The sequence below is a fragment of the Capra hircus genome, chromosome 4 (genome assembly GCF_001704415.2).
Source record: "Capra hircus breed San Clemente chromosome 4, ASM170441v1, whole genome shotgun sequence".
Lineage (NCBI taxonomy): Eukaryota > Metazoa > Chordata > Mammalia > Artiodactyla > Bovidae > Capra > Capra hircus.
In genome coordinates this window covers 2878372-2897821 of record NC_030811.1, presented here as the reverse complement: position 1 = coordinate 2897821, position 19450 = coordinate 2878372, and the positions used below count along the sequence as shown (strand labels likewise).

The 19450-nt window shown below is 49.4% G+C and overlaps 1 protein-coding gene across 1 annotated transcript; it reads left to right on the top strand.

Annotated features, from left to right (window-relative positions):
• HTR5A (5-hydroxytryptamine receptor 5A) lies at positions 2154 to 18938 on the top strand. Its single transcript, XM_013963623.2, has 2 exons — positions 2154 to 3481; positions 17343 to 18938. The coding sequence occupies exons 1-2, from the start codon at positions 2738 to 2740 to the stop codon at positions 17673 to 17675; spliced, it is 1077 nt and encodes a 358-aa protein (XP_013819077.2). The 5' UTR covers positions 2154 to 2737; the 3' UTR covers positions 17676 to 18938.

Genomic DNA, 19450 nt, shown 5'->3' with positions numbered 1-19450 from the left:
TGCTCCCATTTGCACAAAATATCCTCAGTTATCCCTGGCTTTGTCCCTTATGGGACAGCTGCTCACTTAGTGATCAGTACAGACAGCTGTGCCAGGCAGTCCTGGGGGGTGGGGGTGGGATATCATTTCAAGCCCATGATGTTTTCCAAGCACTTCCCAGGTAGCACTAACACTAAAGAACCTGCCTGTAAATGCAGGAGATACAGGTTGGGAAGATCCCCTGGAGGAAGGCATGACAACCCACTCCAGTATTCTTACCTGGAGAGTCCCACGGACAGAGGAGCCTGATGGGCTACAGTCCACAGGGTCACAAAGAGTCGGACAGGACTGCCGTGACTGAGCACGCACGCTGTCTTCCACATCTGTTCTGACACATGTCATTATCCAGGCCTTCCTTAACCATAAGTACGGCTGAGCCATCCCACCCAGCCATAGACTCCTGCAACAGAAGGCAGAACTGTTCAGAGCACTTTTTTTTTTCCCCAAAGAAGGAGACTGTCTACATCTCAGTCTAATTAGCTCTGTGACTCCAAAAACGTGATGTTCTCTAAACAACCACGTCTGCCCCTTGACTAAAGCCACGTGGAGTAGCAGTGCACAAGGCAGCCACCGTCAGCTGTTTCCAGGAGAAATTTGGGGAAGCAGCTCTGCAGATAACCTTTATTAATGAACAACATTTTCATCAACATTCCCTAGCTGTATCCTCTCCTCTGAGCTCACAGGGAGGGGGGACTTCTCTCTTCTCAGAGCAGTCTCCTGGGGCTTGTTTCACTCCCTTAGAAGCAGAATCTGGTGCGCGTGCACTCAGTCCCTTCAGTAGTGTCTGACTCTCTGCAACCCCATGGACTGCAGCCTGCCAGGCTCCTCTGTCCATGGGATTCTCCAGGCAAGAACACTGGAGTGGGTTGCCATGCCCTCCTCCAGGGGACCTTCCCCACCCAGGGATGAACCTGTGTCTCTTCTGTCTCCTGCATTGCAGGCAGGTTCTTGACCAGCAGCGCCACCTGGGAAGCCCATCTTTTTCTCATTTTCAAACAGCTAAAAATTTTCTGACCAAATCTGTGGACAACCACTCATGAACGAATAGGATCCAACGACACCCACTGCATGCGCTTTGTAAACCAGAGGTTTAATGCCATCTTACTTTTCGGTTACCTCACTTCCCTGATTTTAAGTTATTTTATCGTGCTGTATCATGTGTCTGTCTGTGCTGTAAATCATGACTTCTGTATAGGAACTTCGATATTTTCTCAGTTACTGTGGGTTTGTGTGTGTGGCTATGTGAGTGTGTGTGGGGAAAGAGTTAAATGTGCCCTCCTCCTTTTTGTAAGTGAGATGGAGCTTTTATCCATTTTTTCCCTTCACAAGAAGCAAATGTGGTAGAGCTCACTGGAGACTGCAACTTCTCTATGACTTGGAGAAAAAGGTCTAAATATTCTAGCTCCAGTACCTCAGCACCTCTAGGACAGCAGCCAACTGCTATCCTGCTCTTCCTTCTTAAAGGAAAACGACCCTCTAAGGGAAGTGCCAGGTGTTGTGTAAGAAGCATGCAGTCAGGTGCTGAAATCTTTTAGAGCCGAAAAGCCAGTGAAATCATATTAGATGCTTAACTCGGAAAGTGAAGTCGCTCAGTCGTCTTGGACTCCTTGCGACCCCATGGACTGCATCCTGCCAGGTTCCCCTGTCCATGAAATTTTCCAGGTAAGAGTACTGGAGTGGGTTGCCATTTCCTTCTCCAGAGGATCTTCCCGAACCAGGGATTGAACCCGGGTCTCCCGCATTGCAAGCAGACGCTTTACTGTCTGAGCCGCCAGGGAAGCTTTTTACTCGGAAGCTTAACTCGGAAGACAGGTATTAAAATAAAGACCTGTGGAAAGCGAAGAACCCTCTCAAGGTATCGAGACCACCCCTAGAAAGGCCATGGGTTTGGAGTGCTTAGGGGAATATTTCAAGGAAAGTTCTTTGGTAAACTCGTTCCACGAGGGGCGCTCATTTAGGGGAGAAGCGGCAGCACCAAGGACAGCAGCAAGCTCTGCGCGCGCGGGCCGGGGCGGGGACAGCCGGCAGCACCCGGGACAGCGCCAGCGCGGCGCGCTCGGGGCCGAGAGGCGGCCTCATCAGCTGATGCTTTACGTAGGCTGGCTCCCCAGTTTGATAAGACGGGTCCGGTGGGCGCGCCAGCACTCGCTCTGCGGGGCCGCGGCCCCACACGGGGCGGGAAGGGGCCGGGGCCGAGCAGAAGGCAGGTCCCTGCCGGGCTTCCCCCAGCACGGAGTTGCGGCCGCAGCCCGCGGCCGCTGCGGGGAGAAAGGGGCGGGCGGGGAGCCCACGCGGCGAGAACCACTGCGCTGACGCACCAGCCCTCTCGGCGGCCACACGCCCCGGGGCCGCGGAGCTTGTCCCCGACACTTGGGGGACGCTCGACTCTAGGGAAACAAACTGCTGTGTCTCCGCCGAGGCGAAGCGCCTTGGGCGTGCGGCCCTTAGGCGGGCCCTGGCTGAGAGACGCAGCCCCCAGCCTCCGAGGACTTCAGATCTGCCGCCGGCTTGCAGCCCAGCGCCCGACCCCGTCTCCCACGGATGCTGGAGATCGGCCCGTTTCATAGGCGCTCCCCAGAAACCCTGCCTCTGGCCAGAGGGGACAAGCCTCCGGAGTGGCTTCCAGCACAGGGGCCACCGTGCGTTCTCCTGAGCGCCCCTTTCCTACACACCACGGAGCCGGCCTCCTGACCCAGAGATGGACCCGCCTGCGAACCTCAGCTACTTCACCCTCTCCACCCCCGCCCCTGGGGAGACCAACCGCAGCAGCTTCGATGCAGCAGACCCGCGCCCCAGCCTGCCCCTGCTCTCTGTCTTCGGGGTGCTTGTCCTGACCTTGCTGGGCTTCCTGGTGGCGGCCACGTTCGCCTGGAACCTGCTGGTGCTGGCGACCATTCTCCGCGTGCGCACATTCCACCGCGTTCCGCACAACTTGATGGCGTCTATGGCCATCTCGGACGTGCTCGTAGCCGCTCTGGTCATGCCACTGAGCCTGGTGCACGAGCTCTCCGGGCGCCGCTGGCAGCTGGGCCGGCGGCTGTGCCAGCTGTGGATCGCGTGCGATGTGCTCTGCTGCACGGCCAGCATCTGGAACGTGACGGCCATCGCGCTGGACCGCTACTGGTCCATCACCCGTCACCTGGAATACACGCTCCGCGCCCGCAGGCGCGTCTCCAACGTCATGATCGCGCTCACCTGGGCGCTCTCCGCCGTCATCTCCTTGGCCCCGCTGCTCTTCGGCTGGGGCGAGACCTACTCAGAGGGCAGCGAGGAGTGCCAGGTGAGCCGCGAGCCCTCCTACACCGTGTTCTCCACCGTGGGCGCCTTCTACCTGCCGCTCGGCGTGGTGGTCTTTGTGTACTGGAAGATCTACAAGGCCGCCAAGCTCCGAGTGGGCCCCCGGAAGACCACCAGCGTCTCACCCACATCCGAAACCGTGCAGGTGGGTGTTAAACGGAGCCTTAAAAAACACTTTGCTTGCGTTTGCACAGGCCTCTTCTCCGGCACACCTTCCCCCACGTTAGTGAGAAGTGGAAAATTTTTAGTATTTGGGGGCAAGGGAGGGGAGGAAGGGAAGGGGGTCAAGTGGGAGAGAGAAAGCATCACCCACTCTGCTCTGCTCACAGAGCATGCCATCGCTCATGCATATTAATTTCCTCACATGTATGAGGGTCTGAACTATACAATTCTACAGGGTTCCACTAGGCTTGAAAATTCTGTGGATCTATAACCACCTTTAGAATGTCTGAAGAAGCTGGTGTCCAGGGCTGCACCAGATAAAAGATAAACGTGCAGACTCCTGTGCTTAAGAGGGGGTGTTTGAGGGGGTGGGAAGAGGGGCGGTGATCTGACTTGGCAGGAATATACCAGGCAAAGCACGTTAGTGTTTCAACCCCATCTAATTTTTTCTTTGCAAATTATAGCAATTAATTTTGCAAAACTGTGGTATCTCATGGATTACCGTCATTCTCAGCATCCTCCTCTCCCGATGCAAGATCAGATGTTGCTCACATGCCTGTCTCAGAGCCTGCATCTGTGACCTGCTCCCACGGGCCGTGGTGCTGCTTTCAGGGGCTACCCCTGCCCCAGCCCCACCCCCAGTAAGGCCACATGTGCTTGCCTCCTGGCACAGGAGGAAAGCTGAGGGAGGAAATTAAAACATAAGGCAGACAACTCCCTAGCTCCGTGCAAAGAGCATTTAAGGTCCAGCCACTGCTCCAGCACCCGGGGTGGCTCAGTCCCCATCTTCTCTCCACCCGCACCTCCTGCTTTTTGTTAACTCTTAGTAATCTGACCCTGTGGTGCAAGCTTCAGGAACCACGAGAGCTCAGCCCCTCCCACTCATTGCCAAGGGTGACCCCTTGAACCTAATTCACATGTGTAAGTTAGATCAGAAATCCACGCAGCACCCATCTCTGTTACTGGCTCTGGGACAACATCAATTCAATGAGCACACTGAGTGAGTACTACGGGCTGGCTGCTCGGGGTAAGAGTGTGATAAAGACACCATCTTTGCCTAGGAGGAGTCTAACGCAGGGAGAGAGGCGTGTGGTGTGAGCACTGTGATGTGATTGTGTTTTTCAAGAGTCAGAAGCTAATTCCAAGCATAACCAGCCAATCAAGCTTAGAGGAACCAGAGGTGAAGACAGGGGAGAAGGAGAAGGGCATCATTCTAGAAGAAAGAAGGAAAAGGGGGTGAGAGGCCCTCTGTCCTTATATCTACAACAACAGTCTCACCCAAATGACCCTCTCCCACCCCAGGAAACATTCGGAATGTCTGGTTATCTGATACTCTTTCTGATTATCGACACGTGGGACAGGGTAGACACACAGCACAGCCTGAACAGCAAAGAATTAGTGACTGATTAATGTCAACAGGGACAAATGTGGGAAACCCTGGCCCATGAGATTTCTACACTGGACAAGGAGTGCTGACAAGTAGGAGTGCCCCCAAACCACCCGGCGTGTCCACGTGCGTGCACCCCCGCAGTTCCCGGTCAGGAACAAGGGGGCTGGCAGACGGCCCACTACAGCCCTCCTTACACGGATCCTCTTCTGCCAGGATGCTCACCCAGGTAAACATAATTTGTGATCAACACCAAACGGCTTTAAAAGGGAACGGCAACTGTCCTTGTGTCCTGGAGGGCTTGGAGCAGAAAGAAAAGGGGCTATCACTACTCAGGTCTGGAGACAGCAGAAGCAAAGCACTGCTTCATGTCCTTTCTCTGCCAGGTAACTTTCAAAAATGGGCCCCATGGCTTTGCAAGGCCTCTAAGCGGTCCAGGGCTCCACCTGAAACGTGGAGCTGGCCTTGTTCTCACGTTACCGTGGAGGGTGGATTAAAAGCCAGGCTTCCTGATTCTTGGTGGTAGCAGGTCCCGAAGTTTCTAAATACAGCTCTACCGCCAACGATCCCTGTTGCCTAGGGAAACACAACGCGTCGTCCCTGCTGCTTCACCTTCTGAGTTTTCCTCAGACGCACACTGAAAGCCTGACCGCTGTCAGGCACGGAGATGAAAGCCAGAAACATACCAGAGAGAGGCCTTGCCTTGACACAGCCTGATGAAACTGCGACTGAGGCTCCGACGTGAAGACACAGCTGGATTTGCCGCCTGTAAGTGCCTGGGGGACTTCCCGGGTTCTCAGCGGGTTGACATCAGCTGTAGGAGCAGCTCTGCTGGCCGGGCGTTACTGGAGTGAATCCAGGCCTGGCTGCCTAACTTCCAGAAGTGAGGGGCTGACACGGCAGCGGGGCTTGTAAAACCAAGCCCCCCGAGACGAAATGTCCTTGACTGACAGCACGTCGAAGGCCCTTGGCGACTCTCGCCAAGACTTTCCTAGCTTCTAGCGTTACTGCCCAGGAAGGAGCAGGCTCCGGGCGCGGAACAGGCGGACTGGCCCCAAGTTTGAGGAGCACGTGGCTCTCACTCCCCAGCTCTTGGTCCTCACTCCGGAGAGACTGTCAGGACTGTCCAGCTTCTCAGCTCTGTTGCTGGTTCTCCTTGAAGTTTCATCCATGGAGAGCGGGTGTTCAGACTGCACAGCAATCAACGTGCTCAGTCACTTGTCAGGACAGCGCTGGGCAGAAGCAGTCAAAGCTCTGGACAGTGGACACCAAACCAGATTAACCAACTAGGAGGAAAACATGGGTGGTTTCAGTTAGCAATGGGGATTTACTCCGCGTGGTAACATAAGGTTTAAAGGCTTAATGTAAAAAACAAAACAAAACTAGTTTAATTGATGCAAGTAATGTCTGAGGCATGGAGGCAAAGCCTTGCTCACTGAATGGAGGGGTGGGCTTCGACAGACAATAGTTCTTAGACGGGTGCCATGTGGTTGGATCAGCCCACCTAGAGCGTGCCCCAGCACGTTCACATCGGGACAGGGTGGCAAATCCATGACAAACCAGGGAGCGCCCATCTGAACTCCCATGCGTTCCGCTCTCATCCACCTGTCTGTGGCGTCTCTTGTCCACAAGAGCTCTAGGACCTCTGCTATTTCTCCAGTGATGTCTTGAATCACACACAGTGCAGATACTCTCATAAACAGACTGGCTATAATCTGATCATGTTGAAGGACAGCAGTATGTTTTATCTGGAAGCAGTTTCTACTTACTAAATGTGTAGTTGTGTTAAACCGAAACAAAAGGATTCTCATAAGGATCCTGAAATACCAGCTACAAGTTGGCACACAGGATTATTCAAGATTCTTACCAAATTCTTCCATTAACTTAGGCTTTTTCCCTCAAGCCTTTTCAACAGCCACACCATAAACAAGAATGCTGTACTGTTGTACATCCACAATTAAAGGCAATTCCCCCTAGAAGTTTGGAAGGACAGGAAGCTGTTGGGTGATAATATCTCCCTTGGGGTGACTTCACGGGGCAGATTTTACATGGTTGTCATTTTGATTTTTAGCCAAAAGGGGATATTGCTGCTTTCAAGGTTACTTCTGCTGTTTACATTTACTGTGGGCCTCATCTAGGCACCCAAATCTTTTAAAACAGAGGTGCTTCTCGATGTTCCATCTAGATAGGCATATCTTGTATTGATTATCTGCTTTCTTTTTAAATTTATTTTTAACTGAGGATAACTGTTTTAAAACGTTGGGTTGGTGTCTACCATGCAACACCGTGAATCAGCCATAAGTTTACACACGTCCGCTCCCTCCTGAACCTCTCTCCTACCCCTTATTATCTACTTTCCAAGGGTATCTGGAAGTATTTAGCCCCATACTGTGTATTTTCTAAATTTTTAAATTTATTTTTTTCTTATTAAGTTCCCTAATTCAGATTTGAGCCCATTTAGGACAAGACTATATGTCAGCTGTTGGGTTTATATCAGAATACTGCTTTTAAATTTTCTATATAGTTTACAATTTTGAATCCTCAATCAATCTTCCCTTAAAAAATGGCTTCTGAAATTTAGTTCACATTTAAAATTTTCATAGCCAGGTTATATAGCTCTTCTCTCTTCTATCCTTCTAGTTTTAAATATTTTTCCTCATCTAAGGGAAATTTTAATTAATTTCACTAGGTGCTGCTGATCTGCAGTCTAGGACAATAAGGATTTTGTTCAGTACTCTCTAAAAATTCTAAATTCTACAACGGTTTTTTGCCCTTCTCCCTGAAGTTTAGGGGCTTCCTGGTGGCTCAGGTGGTAAAGAATCCACCAGCAATGTGCAAGACCTGGGTTTGATCCCTGGGTTGGGAATATCCCTTGGAAAAGAGAACAGCTACCCACTCCAGTATTCTTGCCTGGAGAATCCTCATGGACAGAGGGGCCTGGTGGGCTACAGTCCATGGTATTACAAAGAGTCAGACATGACAAGTGGCTTTCACTTTAGAAAAATTCTTCCTTATAGCCTGTATCTCAGCTCTCGATCAAGGCTTTAACTGACATTTTGTAAGTTTGACTTCTTGCCTGGCAATTTTACAATGTGATTTTGTTTTACTGAGGAATCCCCTGAGGAAAAGACAGTTCATTTAGGAAGTTAGGAAAAGCTGAGTAGAAATATGGGGGGTGTAGATGTGTAAGGTGGGGAGGTTTTCAGTTCAGTTCAGTCGCTCAGTCATGTCTGACTCTTTGTGACCCCATGGACTGCAGCACGCCAGGCTTTTCATTCCATCAGCAACTCCCGGAGCTTGCTCAAACTCACACCCATTGAGTCAGTGATGCCATCCAACCATCTCATCCTCTGTCGTCCCCTTCTCCTCCTGCCTTCAATCTTTTCCAGCATCAGGGTCATTTCCAGTGAGTCGGTTTTTCGCATCAGGTAGCCAAAGTATTGGAGTTTCAGCTTCAGCATCAGTCCTTCCAAAGGATATTCAGGGTTGATTTCCTTTAGGATTGACTGGTTTGATCTCCTGGCATTACAAGGGACTCTCAAGAGTCTTCTCTAACAGCACAGTTCAAAAGCATCAATTCTTTGGCACTCAGCTTTCTTTATGGTCCAACTCTCACATCCATACATGACTACTGGAAAACCATAGCTTTGACTATATGGACCTTTGTCAGCAAACTAATGTCTGCTTTTTAATATGCTATCTGGGTTGGTCATAGATTTTATTCCAAGGAGCAAGAATCTTTTAATTTCACATTTGCAGTCACCATCTGCAGTGATTTTGAAACCCAAGAAAATAAAGTCTGTCACTGTTTCCATTGTTTCCTCATCTATTTGCCGTGAAGTGATGGGACCAGATGCCATGGTCTTCGTGTTTTGAATGCTGAGTTTAAGACAGCTTTTTCACTCTCCTCTTTCACCTTCAAGAGGCTCTTTAGTTCCTCTTCATTTTCTGCCATAAGGGTGGTGTCATCTGAGGTTGTGATATTTCTTCTGGCAATCTTGATTCCAGCCTGTGCTTCATCCAGCCTGACATTTCAGAGGAGGTACTCTGCAGCGAAGTTAAATAAGCAGGGTGACAATATACAGCCTTGACATACTCCTTTCTCAATTTGGAACCAGTCTGTTGTTCCATGTCCGGTTCTAACTGTTGCTTCTTGACCTTCATACAGATTTCTCAGGAGGTAGGTAAGGTGGTCTGGTATTCCCATCTCTTTAAGAATTTTCCATGGTTTATTTTGGTGATGGACAGGGAGGCCTGGTGTGCTGCAGTCCATGGGGTTGCAAAGAGTCAGACATGACTGAGCAACTGAACTGAACTGAATTTTGATCCACACAGTCAAAGGCTTTGGTGTAGTCAATTTCAAGCAGAAGTAGATGTTTTCCTGGAATTCTCCTGCTTTTTCTATGATCCAATGGATGTTGGCAATTTGATCTCTGGTTCCTCTGCCTTTTCTAAAACCAGCTTGCACATCTGGAAGTTCTCGGTTCACATACTGTTGACGCCTCACTTGGAGAATTTTGAGCATTACTTTGTTAGCATGTGAGATGAGTGCAATTGTGCAGTAATTTGAACATTCTTTGGCATTGTCTTTCTTTGGGGTTGGAAAGAAAACTGACCTTTTCCAGTCCTGTGGCCACTGCTGAGTTTTCCAAATTTGCTGGCATATTGAGTGCAGCACTTTCACAGCATCATCTTTTAGGATTTGAAATAGCTCAGCTGGAATTCCATCACCTCCACTAGCTTTGTTCAGTGCTTCCTAAGGCCAACCTGACTTTGTACTCCAGGATGTCTGGCTCTAGGTGAGTGATCACACCATCGTGGTTATCTGGGTCATTAAGACCTCTTTTGTACAGTTCTTCTGTGTATTCTTGCCACCTCTTCTTAATATCTTCTGCTTCTGTTAGGTCCATACCGTTTCTAATCTTTATTGTGCCCATCTTCGCATGAAATTTTCCCTTGGTATCCAATTTTCTTGAAGAGGAAGAGTTCTCTAGTCCGTCCCATTCTACTGTTTTCTTCTATTTCTTTGCACTGATCACTGAGGAAGGCTTTCTTTTCTTTCCTTGCTTTCCTTTGGAACTTTGTATTCAGGTGGGTGTATCTTTCCTTTTTTGCTTTGCCTTTGGCCTCTCTTCTTTTCTCAGCTATTTGTAAGGCCTCCTGAGACAACCATTTTGCCTTGTTGCGTCTCTTCTGCTTGGGGATGGTTTTGATCACTGCCTCCTGTACAAAGAGTTGGACATGACTGAGCGACTGAACTGACTGTTCAAGGGGCTCTCCAGGCAAGAATACTGAAGTGGCTTGCTGTTCCCTTCTCCAGCGGACCACGTTTTGTCAGAACTCTCCACCATGACCCATCTGTCTTGGGTGGCCCTACACAGCACGGCTCGTAGTTTCACTGAGTTAGACAAGGCTGTGGGCCAGGGGGTCAGTTTTGTTAGTTTTCTGTGATAGTGGTTTTCAGTCTGTCTGCCCTCTGGTGGAGAAGGATAAGAGGCTTGCGGGAGCTTCCTAATGGGAGGGATTGGCTGTGGGGGAATCTGGGTCTTGCCTGATATGTGGGGCCATGCTCAGCAAAGCTTTAACCCAACTTTCTGTTTTGAGGTGGGGCTATGTTCCCTCCCTGTGGCTTGGCCTGAGGCCAAAATACGGTAGGGGCGATAGCATCTCCCTCAAAAGGACATATGCCAGGACCGTCGTCTCCAGTGCCCCTGACCCTGCGGCAGGCCACTGTCGACCCACACCTCCACCAGAGACTCCCAGACGCTCACTGGCAAGTCTGGCTCAGTCTCTCGGGTTCCTGCGCTTTCTCCTGGGTCCTGGTGCACACAAGGTTTTATCTGTGCCCTTCAAGTGCCGTTTCCTGTGGAAGTTCTGTAGCAAATCCCACTGGACTTCAAAGTCAAATTCCCTGGGTTCTCAGTCCCTTTGCCAGATCTCCAGGTTGGGAATTCTGTTGTGGGTCCTAGAACTTTTGCAACAGTGCAAGAATTTCTTTGGTATAATTGTTCTCCAGTCTGTGGGTCATCTGCTCGGTGGCTCTATGGTAGGGCCAGTGGTGACCTCCTCCAGGAGGGCTATGCCACACGCCACACCTCCCAGGTCTGCTGCAGTCAGAGCCCCTGTGCCCGCACAGGCCACTGCTGACCCAGCCTCTGCAGGAGATACTCAGACACTCAAAGGCAGGTCTGGCTCAGTCTCTGTGGGGTCCCTGGGTCCTGGTACGCACAAGGTTTTGTTTGAGCCCTCTGAGCATCTCAGATGGGTATGAGGTTTGATTCTAAACACGATTTTGCCCCTCATACCCATCTTGTTGGGGCTTCTCCTTTGCCCTTGGATGTGGGGTATCTTTTTTTGGTGGGATCCAACAGTCTCCTGTTGAGGGGAGGTTTTGGAAAGTTACAAAATCTTTAGGACCAACTCAGAGTTAGACTTTAAGGCCTTAGCAGAACAACTAAAAAAGCTGACTCTCAACTGTTTAGTGTTTGTCTTCTAACTTAAATATGTTAATTTGTTGATTTTGATTTTCAGAGATTATATGAAAAACTTTTTTTCACATTTATCAAGAAAAGAGTGAGAGTTAGGATTACAGTGCAGTTTAAAATAGACGTTCACAAAGAAGAAAGCTGAGACTCTAAGACAAACCAGGACACACAAGAAAACGGCCACCAGGGTTGGCCAACAGTCTGTGTGTGTGAACAGTTTCTCAGATCCTTGACCAGAGGCCATATGATGACCAACCCAATAATCAACGAGCTGGAATGCCAGCTACACAAGGTGATAATTTATTCCATAGACCGACAAGATAGGGAATGCCCTCACTTAAGTTTTGTGAAAAACTTGAAGCAAAGTTAGATCAATTGCTTTTTGAGAAATTGGTTATTAAGTCTAATGGTCTGCAAATCATTAGCCCTCAGGTCTGGCTTAGAAAAGATTAGAAGCTTATAAAGCCAGCATCTTATAGAACAATCCTTTTTATATTCAACAGAAAAATAAAAGGTATTCCAGGACAAAAATTAAACCAAAAAAATCTATGAAAATAAGAGTTTGCATATTTAGACAAACAACAGCCAAAACAAAGAAAACAGCAATATAATAAGTAGGTTATGGCATAACATTTTTGCTCAGTGGTATACCTCCGGCAAGAGACCTAACAGCTTTATAAGAAGATGTGAGTCGACTTCCAAACGGCACACCTTTCTAACAAGGTCCAGTTATTTGATACGAAGACCTAAGCTGAATGATCTGATTCAAATACACACGTGTGCGTGCATGCTGAGTCACTTGGTCATGTCTGACTCTTGGTGACCCCATGGACTGTAGCCTGCCAGGCTCCTCTGTCCATGGGATTTTTTAGAAAGAATACTGGAGTGGGTTGCCGTTCCCTTCTCCAGGGAATCTTCCTGACCCAAGAATCGAACCCGCATCACCTGTGTCTCCTGCGTCGCAGATTCTTTACACTCTCAGCCATCGGGGAAGCCCATTCAAAGACACATGTGGCTGCAAAGCCTTGGATAACAAAACACAGAGAGTGAGAAGAGCCCAGTGGAGTGGGCTGGCACTCAGCTCATTGAGACTGGTGTGCGTCTGCAGACCCAAAGGCGGCTGGGGTCCGGGGCTCTGTGAATGCACCTGTAGTCCAAGTACCCTGTGAAGGGTCCTCAAAACAACATCCATGGAACTCCCCGAGGCCAATACAACCACCACACAGCACCTGAAATAAAAACATGGCTTGCTACAGATTGAGAGAAAGCTACATCTGTCTGGCACCATCTCCCGGAGCAGGGCAGGACACCCGCCATCGATGGAGACAGTGTTGCGCTCGGGGACGGGAGGGCGTTGAGAGGGACACTGAGCGGACATTCCCCCAGCAGGGGTGACTCAGCAAGGCCGCTGTCGGCTCGCTGCTGCTTCGGGGCGTGTGCACTGGGGCGCACCTCACCCCAGCGGGCTGACTGTCAGAAGTGACGGCCGACACCGACCGGCTGGTCTGGCAGTGCCTGTTCCCAGAGCTGGACCGTCCTGGATTCACTGGAGGGGCCTAAACAAGCAGCGAGGCTCTGTGTTACCACAACTACAGGACCGACGGTCTTTTCCTAAGGTTGTGGAAACGTTCTTATTCTGCCCCTTGTAAGCCCTCCCTAGGTGGGTAGGATCATTCCCAGATTAAACATCCCCACTCACTAGTACATCCTGCGTGTGACAATGGTCTGGTCTCACCTGCAATCACCCGAAGCCACACTTCCCAGGTGAGAGCCTTCATCCCTTAATCGCAATACCCACTACTGATTATAATCTATTGATTGTCTGTGATATTAATAGGGAGGTGAAGCAGAATAGTTTGAGGAAATAAAAGGACATGCTAGATTTATGATTAACTAGTGAATAGTTATTTAACTAGGCTTCCCAGGTGGCTCAGTGGTAAAGAATCCGCCTGCAATGCAGGAGATGTGGGTTTGATCCCTGGGTCAGAAAGATCCCCTGGAGAAGGAAATGACAACCTACTTTATTATCTGAGCCTGGGAAACCCCATGGACAGAGGAGCCTGGTGGGCTAGTCCACGGGGTTGCAATAGAGCTGGACACAACTTAGTGACTAAACAACAAGTTCAGTTCAGTTCAGTCGCTCAGTTGTGTCTGACTCTTTCAACCCCATGGACTGCAGCACGCCAGGCTTCCCTGTCCATCACCAACTCCCGGAGCTTGCTCAAACTGACATCCATCGAGTCACTGATGCCATCCAACCATCTCATCCTCTGTCATCCCCTTCTCCTCCTGCCTTCAATCTTTCCCAGCATCAGCATCTTTTCCAATGAGTTGGTTGGAGTTTCAGCTTCAGCATCAATCCTTCCATTGAATATTCAGGACTGATTTCCTTTAGGATTGACTGGTTTAGATAGCAACAAGTTATCTCACACATAACCATCTTCATTTTTTTTTTAAGTTTCAGCTTTTAAAAAACTTTTAATTTTGTATTGGGGTATAGTCAATTAGCAATGTTGCGATAGTTCAGGTGAACAATGAGGGACTCAGTCATACATGTACACATGTATCCATCCTCCTCCAAAATCTCCGCCGCAACACACACATCCAGGCTGCCACATAACATTGAGCAGAGTTCCATGTGCTATACAGTAGGTCACAATTGAACACATAACCGTTTTGGACGAATGGGAAGTCTAAATCATTGGTACATGTCCCCCAAATAATTCATTTGTTTGGAGATACAAGGCCAACTGTTCATTTAGAAAATTTTTTCCATGGGAGCCTTAAATTGTGAGGCTTGTGCTTTAGAAATGATACAAGACTACACAGATAAATGGGGAAAGTGAAGCTCGGCTTGAATGCTTTCACTTATTTTTACCCCATTCCCTCTCTTTCTGTGACTCTACTAACCGTGCTGAGTAACTGACAGAGTCATCAACAGAGTCTATGCCCCAGGCATGATTAAGCGCTTTACTGCGATTGCTGACAAGCAGAGCTAAGGAGTCCTTCAGTCAGAAAGCCACAGGGTAAGCAGCCAAGTCAACCATCTGCTAACATGGGGAGCTGAAACTCCCCTACAGCAAAGCCCCTCCTCCAGCAGAGCCATTCCAGACCAACGACATGCCCACCAGGTGAGCTGGTGTTGAATGACCCCCAAAATGATCAACACTTCTCATCAAAGTCATAGAGAGTGTGCTTTTCTGAGAAACAAGGAGTTCTCTAAACTATAAAAATTCCCGACTCAAAACAAACCATAAAAACAATGTATTTAGGGAGAAAAGTTTAACTTGAATTCAAACTAGAATTCTAAGAAGTGGGAGAAGACCACATGGAACAGGAAAAGAATTGTTAAAAATGAATTTAGGTTCTCTGCTGTAAAGGGGCTCCACGAAGGTGCCCCCCGGCTGCTGTGCTAAGAACTCAGAGAAAGCGATCATGGACTTGCGGGTCCCACTGACAAGCGAAATCCTCCTGAAGACAAGCTTAGGAATGAAAAACTGGGAAACCTTTAAGAGACACTTACACATCAATTCTTGTACAGTGGGGAATTCTCACAAATTCAATGAGCACAACAACCTGTGCATGGGAACAGTTCAAATTCAAAAGAACCTAGGTACAGTATACTGGAAGAACCTCGGATCTCATATTTGTTGCTGTTCAGTTGCTCAGTAGTGTCTCTTTGCGACCCCGTGGACTGCAGCACACCAGGCTTCCCCATCCTTCACCATCTCCCGGAGCTTGCTCAACTCATGTCCACTGAGTTGGTGATGCCATCCAACCATCTCGTCCTCCGTTGCCCCCTTCTCCTCCTGCCCTCACTCTCTCCCAGCACCAGGATCTTTGCTAACGAGTCGGCTCTTTGCATCAGTTGGCCAAAGCAGTCAGGGTTTCGTAGTGCAGCTGCCACACCCCTGCACAAGCAGGCCTGTGCAGGGCATTCAGTGTTTCTCCATGAGGACGATGACCTGCAGGGACGGGCCGCCATGAAACTGTCTCACGACACTTGGGCTTCCATCCCTGATGCTCATCTTTATAAACATATCCTACACCTGAATGTACGGCACACACCTGAACAACAAACAGCCCTGTGATCCCTCGTCTCTCAGACCAACAAAGAGGTACTGTGCTGTATTCTGACGTGGAGTCCCTTTGGATACAGGTCAGGACTGGGTCTGAACGTCCCAGCAGAGTCTCAGTCAATAGGACAGAAGGTGGCCCCTCAGAATGGAAGCTGTGTAACTTTTCCCATTATGCAGTAGAAAACTCCCACAGACAAAAAGCAGAGCGCTGGGAGTGTATCTCATCCCTCACCAAAGGCTGGCCTCACGGAGGCAGTCTCACTATGGGGCTCACAGCGTCTCACAACTGGAATCTGCGTATTTGAAGGGCTCAGACGGTCTTCTGGAGCTGACCTGGAGGGGCACTGACCACCAAGAAGCAGGCAGGCAGTGAGCGGGGATGGGGCGGGGGTGGAAAGGCTCCCGAGAGTGGGCCGGGGTTCAGGAGCCACAGTACCTAGCTGTGTGTTGCTGTGTTCATTTCTGCCGTTACCCCAGAGCTTGGAGTCTGGTCTACATGCTCCACCTTTACACAAGAGTGCTACAGAGAGTTAAGGGTTGGTCACGACGGCCTCAAAACCGTGAGCGGCCAGCGTCGCCCAGGAAAAAGTCTGAAAGGCAAGAGAACTTCTCAAGGACTCAAGAGTCAGGACTGGAATTACTGTTTCATTGCCACCTTGGGGAAACGGGGAGAAACGGGTTCCTTGATGACCTTCTGAGGTTGAGATTTACTAAGGGAATTAGTGACTTTTCCTATTTTCTTTATGCTGAAAAGTAAAACTGAATACTGTGCGTGCATTTCCATAAATTAGCTCCCTGAAATGAAGTCCACAATAGACACTAATAAAAGAAGAAAGGTAACTGGTTCCATCCAGGGGTGAGGCTCTGGAAAGGCACAGGTGAAAGGGTCAATGCCACTTATCTTATATATGCTTTTGAGAGCTGAAGAATAATGAACTACTTGTTTCAATATTTATGAATCTTTTCTTTAACTGTATAATGCTTGGGGTTTCGCTGTCTTTCAAATAGATGACAGGAAGGTTAACATGTAAATTTAGTAATCCACACAGGAACTAACGTTCCCTTAACTACAGTGTCCCTATTTTCAGCTCCATTATTCTATGTGATGTTATAAACAGTTCCTCTTGACTGCAGTTTGTAGATGCAGCCATGAACTGGTTACGTGGGTTAGAGAGACAGACCCTGTGACCTAGCTCACTGCCTAGAAGGTTGTGCGCTGCTGGGGCGTGAGTGGGCACCTCTCCAGGTCAAGTGTACTGGGATCACAGAGAGCCGGAGTTGCAGAGGACAGAGCTTGATGTCAGGGTGGTCTCTCCACTAGTGAATGATGGATCGACCCAGAAACTGCCCCACGTTGTGACGGGGTCAACTAATCTGTTCATTTAGCACGTCAGCCCACTGTCGTTCCTCCTGTTTCAGGGGCCTCATCCTCAGACACATCGTATTCCAGTTCCCCAAAGACCTGGAGAAAAAAAAAATTAAACAGCTGGAATGGAGCAAAGAGCCTCCTTTCCTAGGAATTCCGCCACCTTAGAGAAGGTCGTGAAGCTGGAGAAACTGCCTTCCAGGGGACTTGGGCAAGCCGAGGTGGAGGGAATCTTGAGTTTAGCATCTCTTGTTTTCCATAAAAGTTGGGGCAGGGGATAAACCAGAAGGAGATCAAAAAGATTTAAGATGTCAAAATGTGAGCAAACACTCAGCTCTATTGGCCCGGGAGTGGGGGGACCTGACAGTAGGGTCCCTGCAATGGACAATTAAAAGCTTTCTCTTAAAGTGCACGTGCGGGAAACCGGGCCCACCCGAGTCTCCGGTGGGCCCACCCGAGTCTCCGGTCAGCCCGCCCCGGGTGTGGGATGGGGTGGCTCTCCTGATGCTTGCATTTGCCTTCTCCAGGTGAAGGGCGCCGCTCAGCGGCCTGAGATGGTCCTCGCCACGCGCCGCGCCACGGTCACCTTCCAGGCCGACGGGGATGCGTGGGGCGAGCAGAAGGAGCAGCGCGCCGCCCTCATGGTGGGCATCCTCATCGGGGTGTTCGCGCTCTGCTGGATCCCATTCTTCACCGCCGAGCTCCTCAGCCCCCTGTGCGCCTGCGACATCCCGGCCACCTGGAAGAGCGTCTTCCTGTGGCTCGGCTACTCCAACTCCTTCTTCAACCCCCTCATCTACACGGCCTTCAACAAGAACTATAACAGCGCCTTCAAGAACTTCTTCTCGAGGCACCGCTGAGCGCGAGGCTGGACAGGCGAGGGGTACTCGCCCATCTGCCCATCCCCACCCGGCAACCGCCTGCCAGAGACAGGCCTTCGAGGTCCCCAGGGTGGCCCCCAGAGCCAACTGGCTCACTGCCGCACTCCCGGCAGGAAGCGAGTCTGCACGGGCAGTTCCCGGGACCTCATTTTATCCCATCTATCTGCTTGTCCTCACTCCGCACTGCACAGCCACGGACTTGGCCCACCAAGTGCCCTTTCCTCTCCAAAGTCCCCCGCAGCATGGTTTAGCGTCCTCATCCCAGAAAAGTCAAGCCAGCCAGAGGCAAGGGAGGAAACACATCAGTCCAGGCAGGATGAGGACAGACAGGAAGTGATGAGCAAGGAGTCACAACGGGGACATCTAGGGGGAGGAAAACCACAACTGCAAGTTTCTCGGAACAGTCCCCACTTGCAGGGCTCCATCCCGTGGTTCCAGGAAGTTCACCCTAGTACTTACCATGTCCCACTATTTGCCCACAAAACATTCTCTCTGAACATATCAAAGTACACAGCCACATCTGCAAGACCAGTCAATATGGCCCCACACATGTGCACACCGAACCTATGGAAGAGGCAAGTGTTCCCACTGGCCAGTTTATTCTAAAACGCAACCCAAGAGCTTGGAACTGGAACTGAAAGTCAAATCAAATACCGCCTTCCGTTTTGAAGCAACTGTCCACAACACTGAGATATCTACTAGCTCCGTAGAACCTGTCAAATTTGCTTATTTACTATGGGTTCCATTTGTATAGGATTTATTCAAATGTTGCCAAACGAAGATTTCTAGCCTCAGATCATGAGGTTAGAATAACAAAACTGTCACAAAGTTGTTGACTTCTTAAATATAGTTTCATCACTAAGGGCTATGAAGGCTTATTCACCAAACAGGGGCACTTTAAGGTGGTGGGTGATCGATCTGTCCGCTGCTGCTGTGCCCTGGCATGTAAATACCCACTGTGAGGCCGATACAGGCAACGATGAATGCAGAAAAGTGGTGACACTTGAATGAACGCGGCAATGTAACTGGTGAGGCAAGACAATTAAGTGATGACGTGGTGTTTATGTGATCACACATAACTTTGAAAAGGTCTTGGACAACAAAACTGCCTGTGGTTTGCTATGTCCCTGATTCTCTGAATGCATGCGTTTAAAAATTATATGTTATGTCTGAATTATTACAATACGGATATATTGTTATATGTATTATTTTGTACATACTAAATTATATTAATTAACATATTAAAAATAGGAGATCTATGTCCATTTGTTTTAACACTTGCTCCTTGGAAGGAAAGCTATGATCAACCTAGACAGCATATTAAAAAGCAGACATTACTTTGCCAACAAAGGTCCATCTAGTCAAGGCTATGGTTTCTCCAGTAGTCATGTATGGATGTGAGAGTTGGACTATAAAGAAAGCTGAGCACTGAAGAATTGATGCTTTTGAACTGTGGTGTTGGGGAAGACTCTTGAGAGCTCCTTGGACTACAAGATCCAACCAGTCAATCCTAAAGAAATCAGTCCTGAATATAAGGACTGATGTTGAAGCTGAAACTCCAATACTTTGGCCAACTGATGCAAAAAAGTGACTCACTAGAAAACACCGATGCTGGGAAAGATTGAAGGTGAGAGGAGAAGGGGACGACAGAGGATGAGACAGCTAGATGGCATCACTGACTCAGTGGAGTTTGAGTAAGCTCTGGGAGTTGGTGAAGGACAGGGAGGCCTGGTGTGCTGCAGTCCACGGGGTCA

Coding starts and splice junctions, on each gene's coding strand:
- HTR5A (XM_013963623.2), top strand. CDS start 2,738: ATGGACCCGCCTGCGAACCTCAGCTACTTCACCCTCTCCACCCCCGCC. Junction 3,482..17,342: donor CCACATCCGAAACCGTGCAG/GTGGGTGTTAAA, acceptor TGCCTTCTCCAG/GTGAAGGGCGCCGCTCAGCG.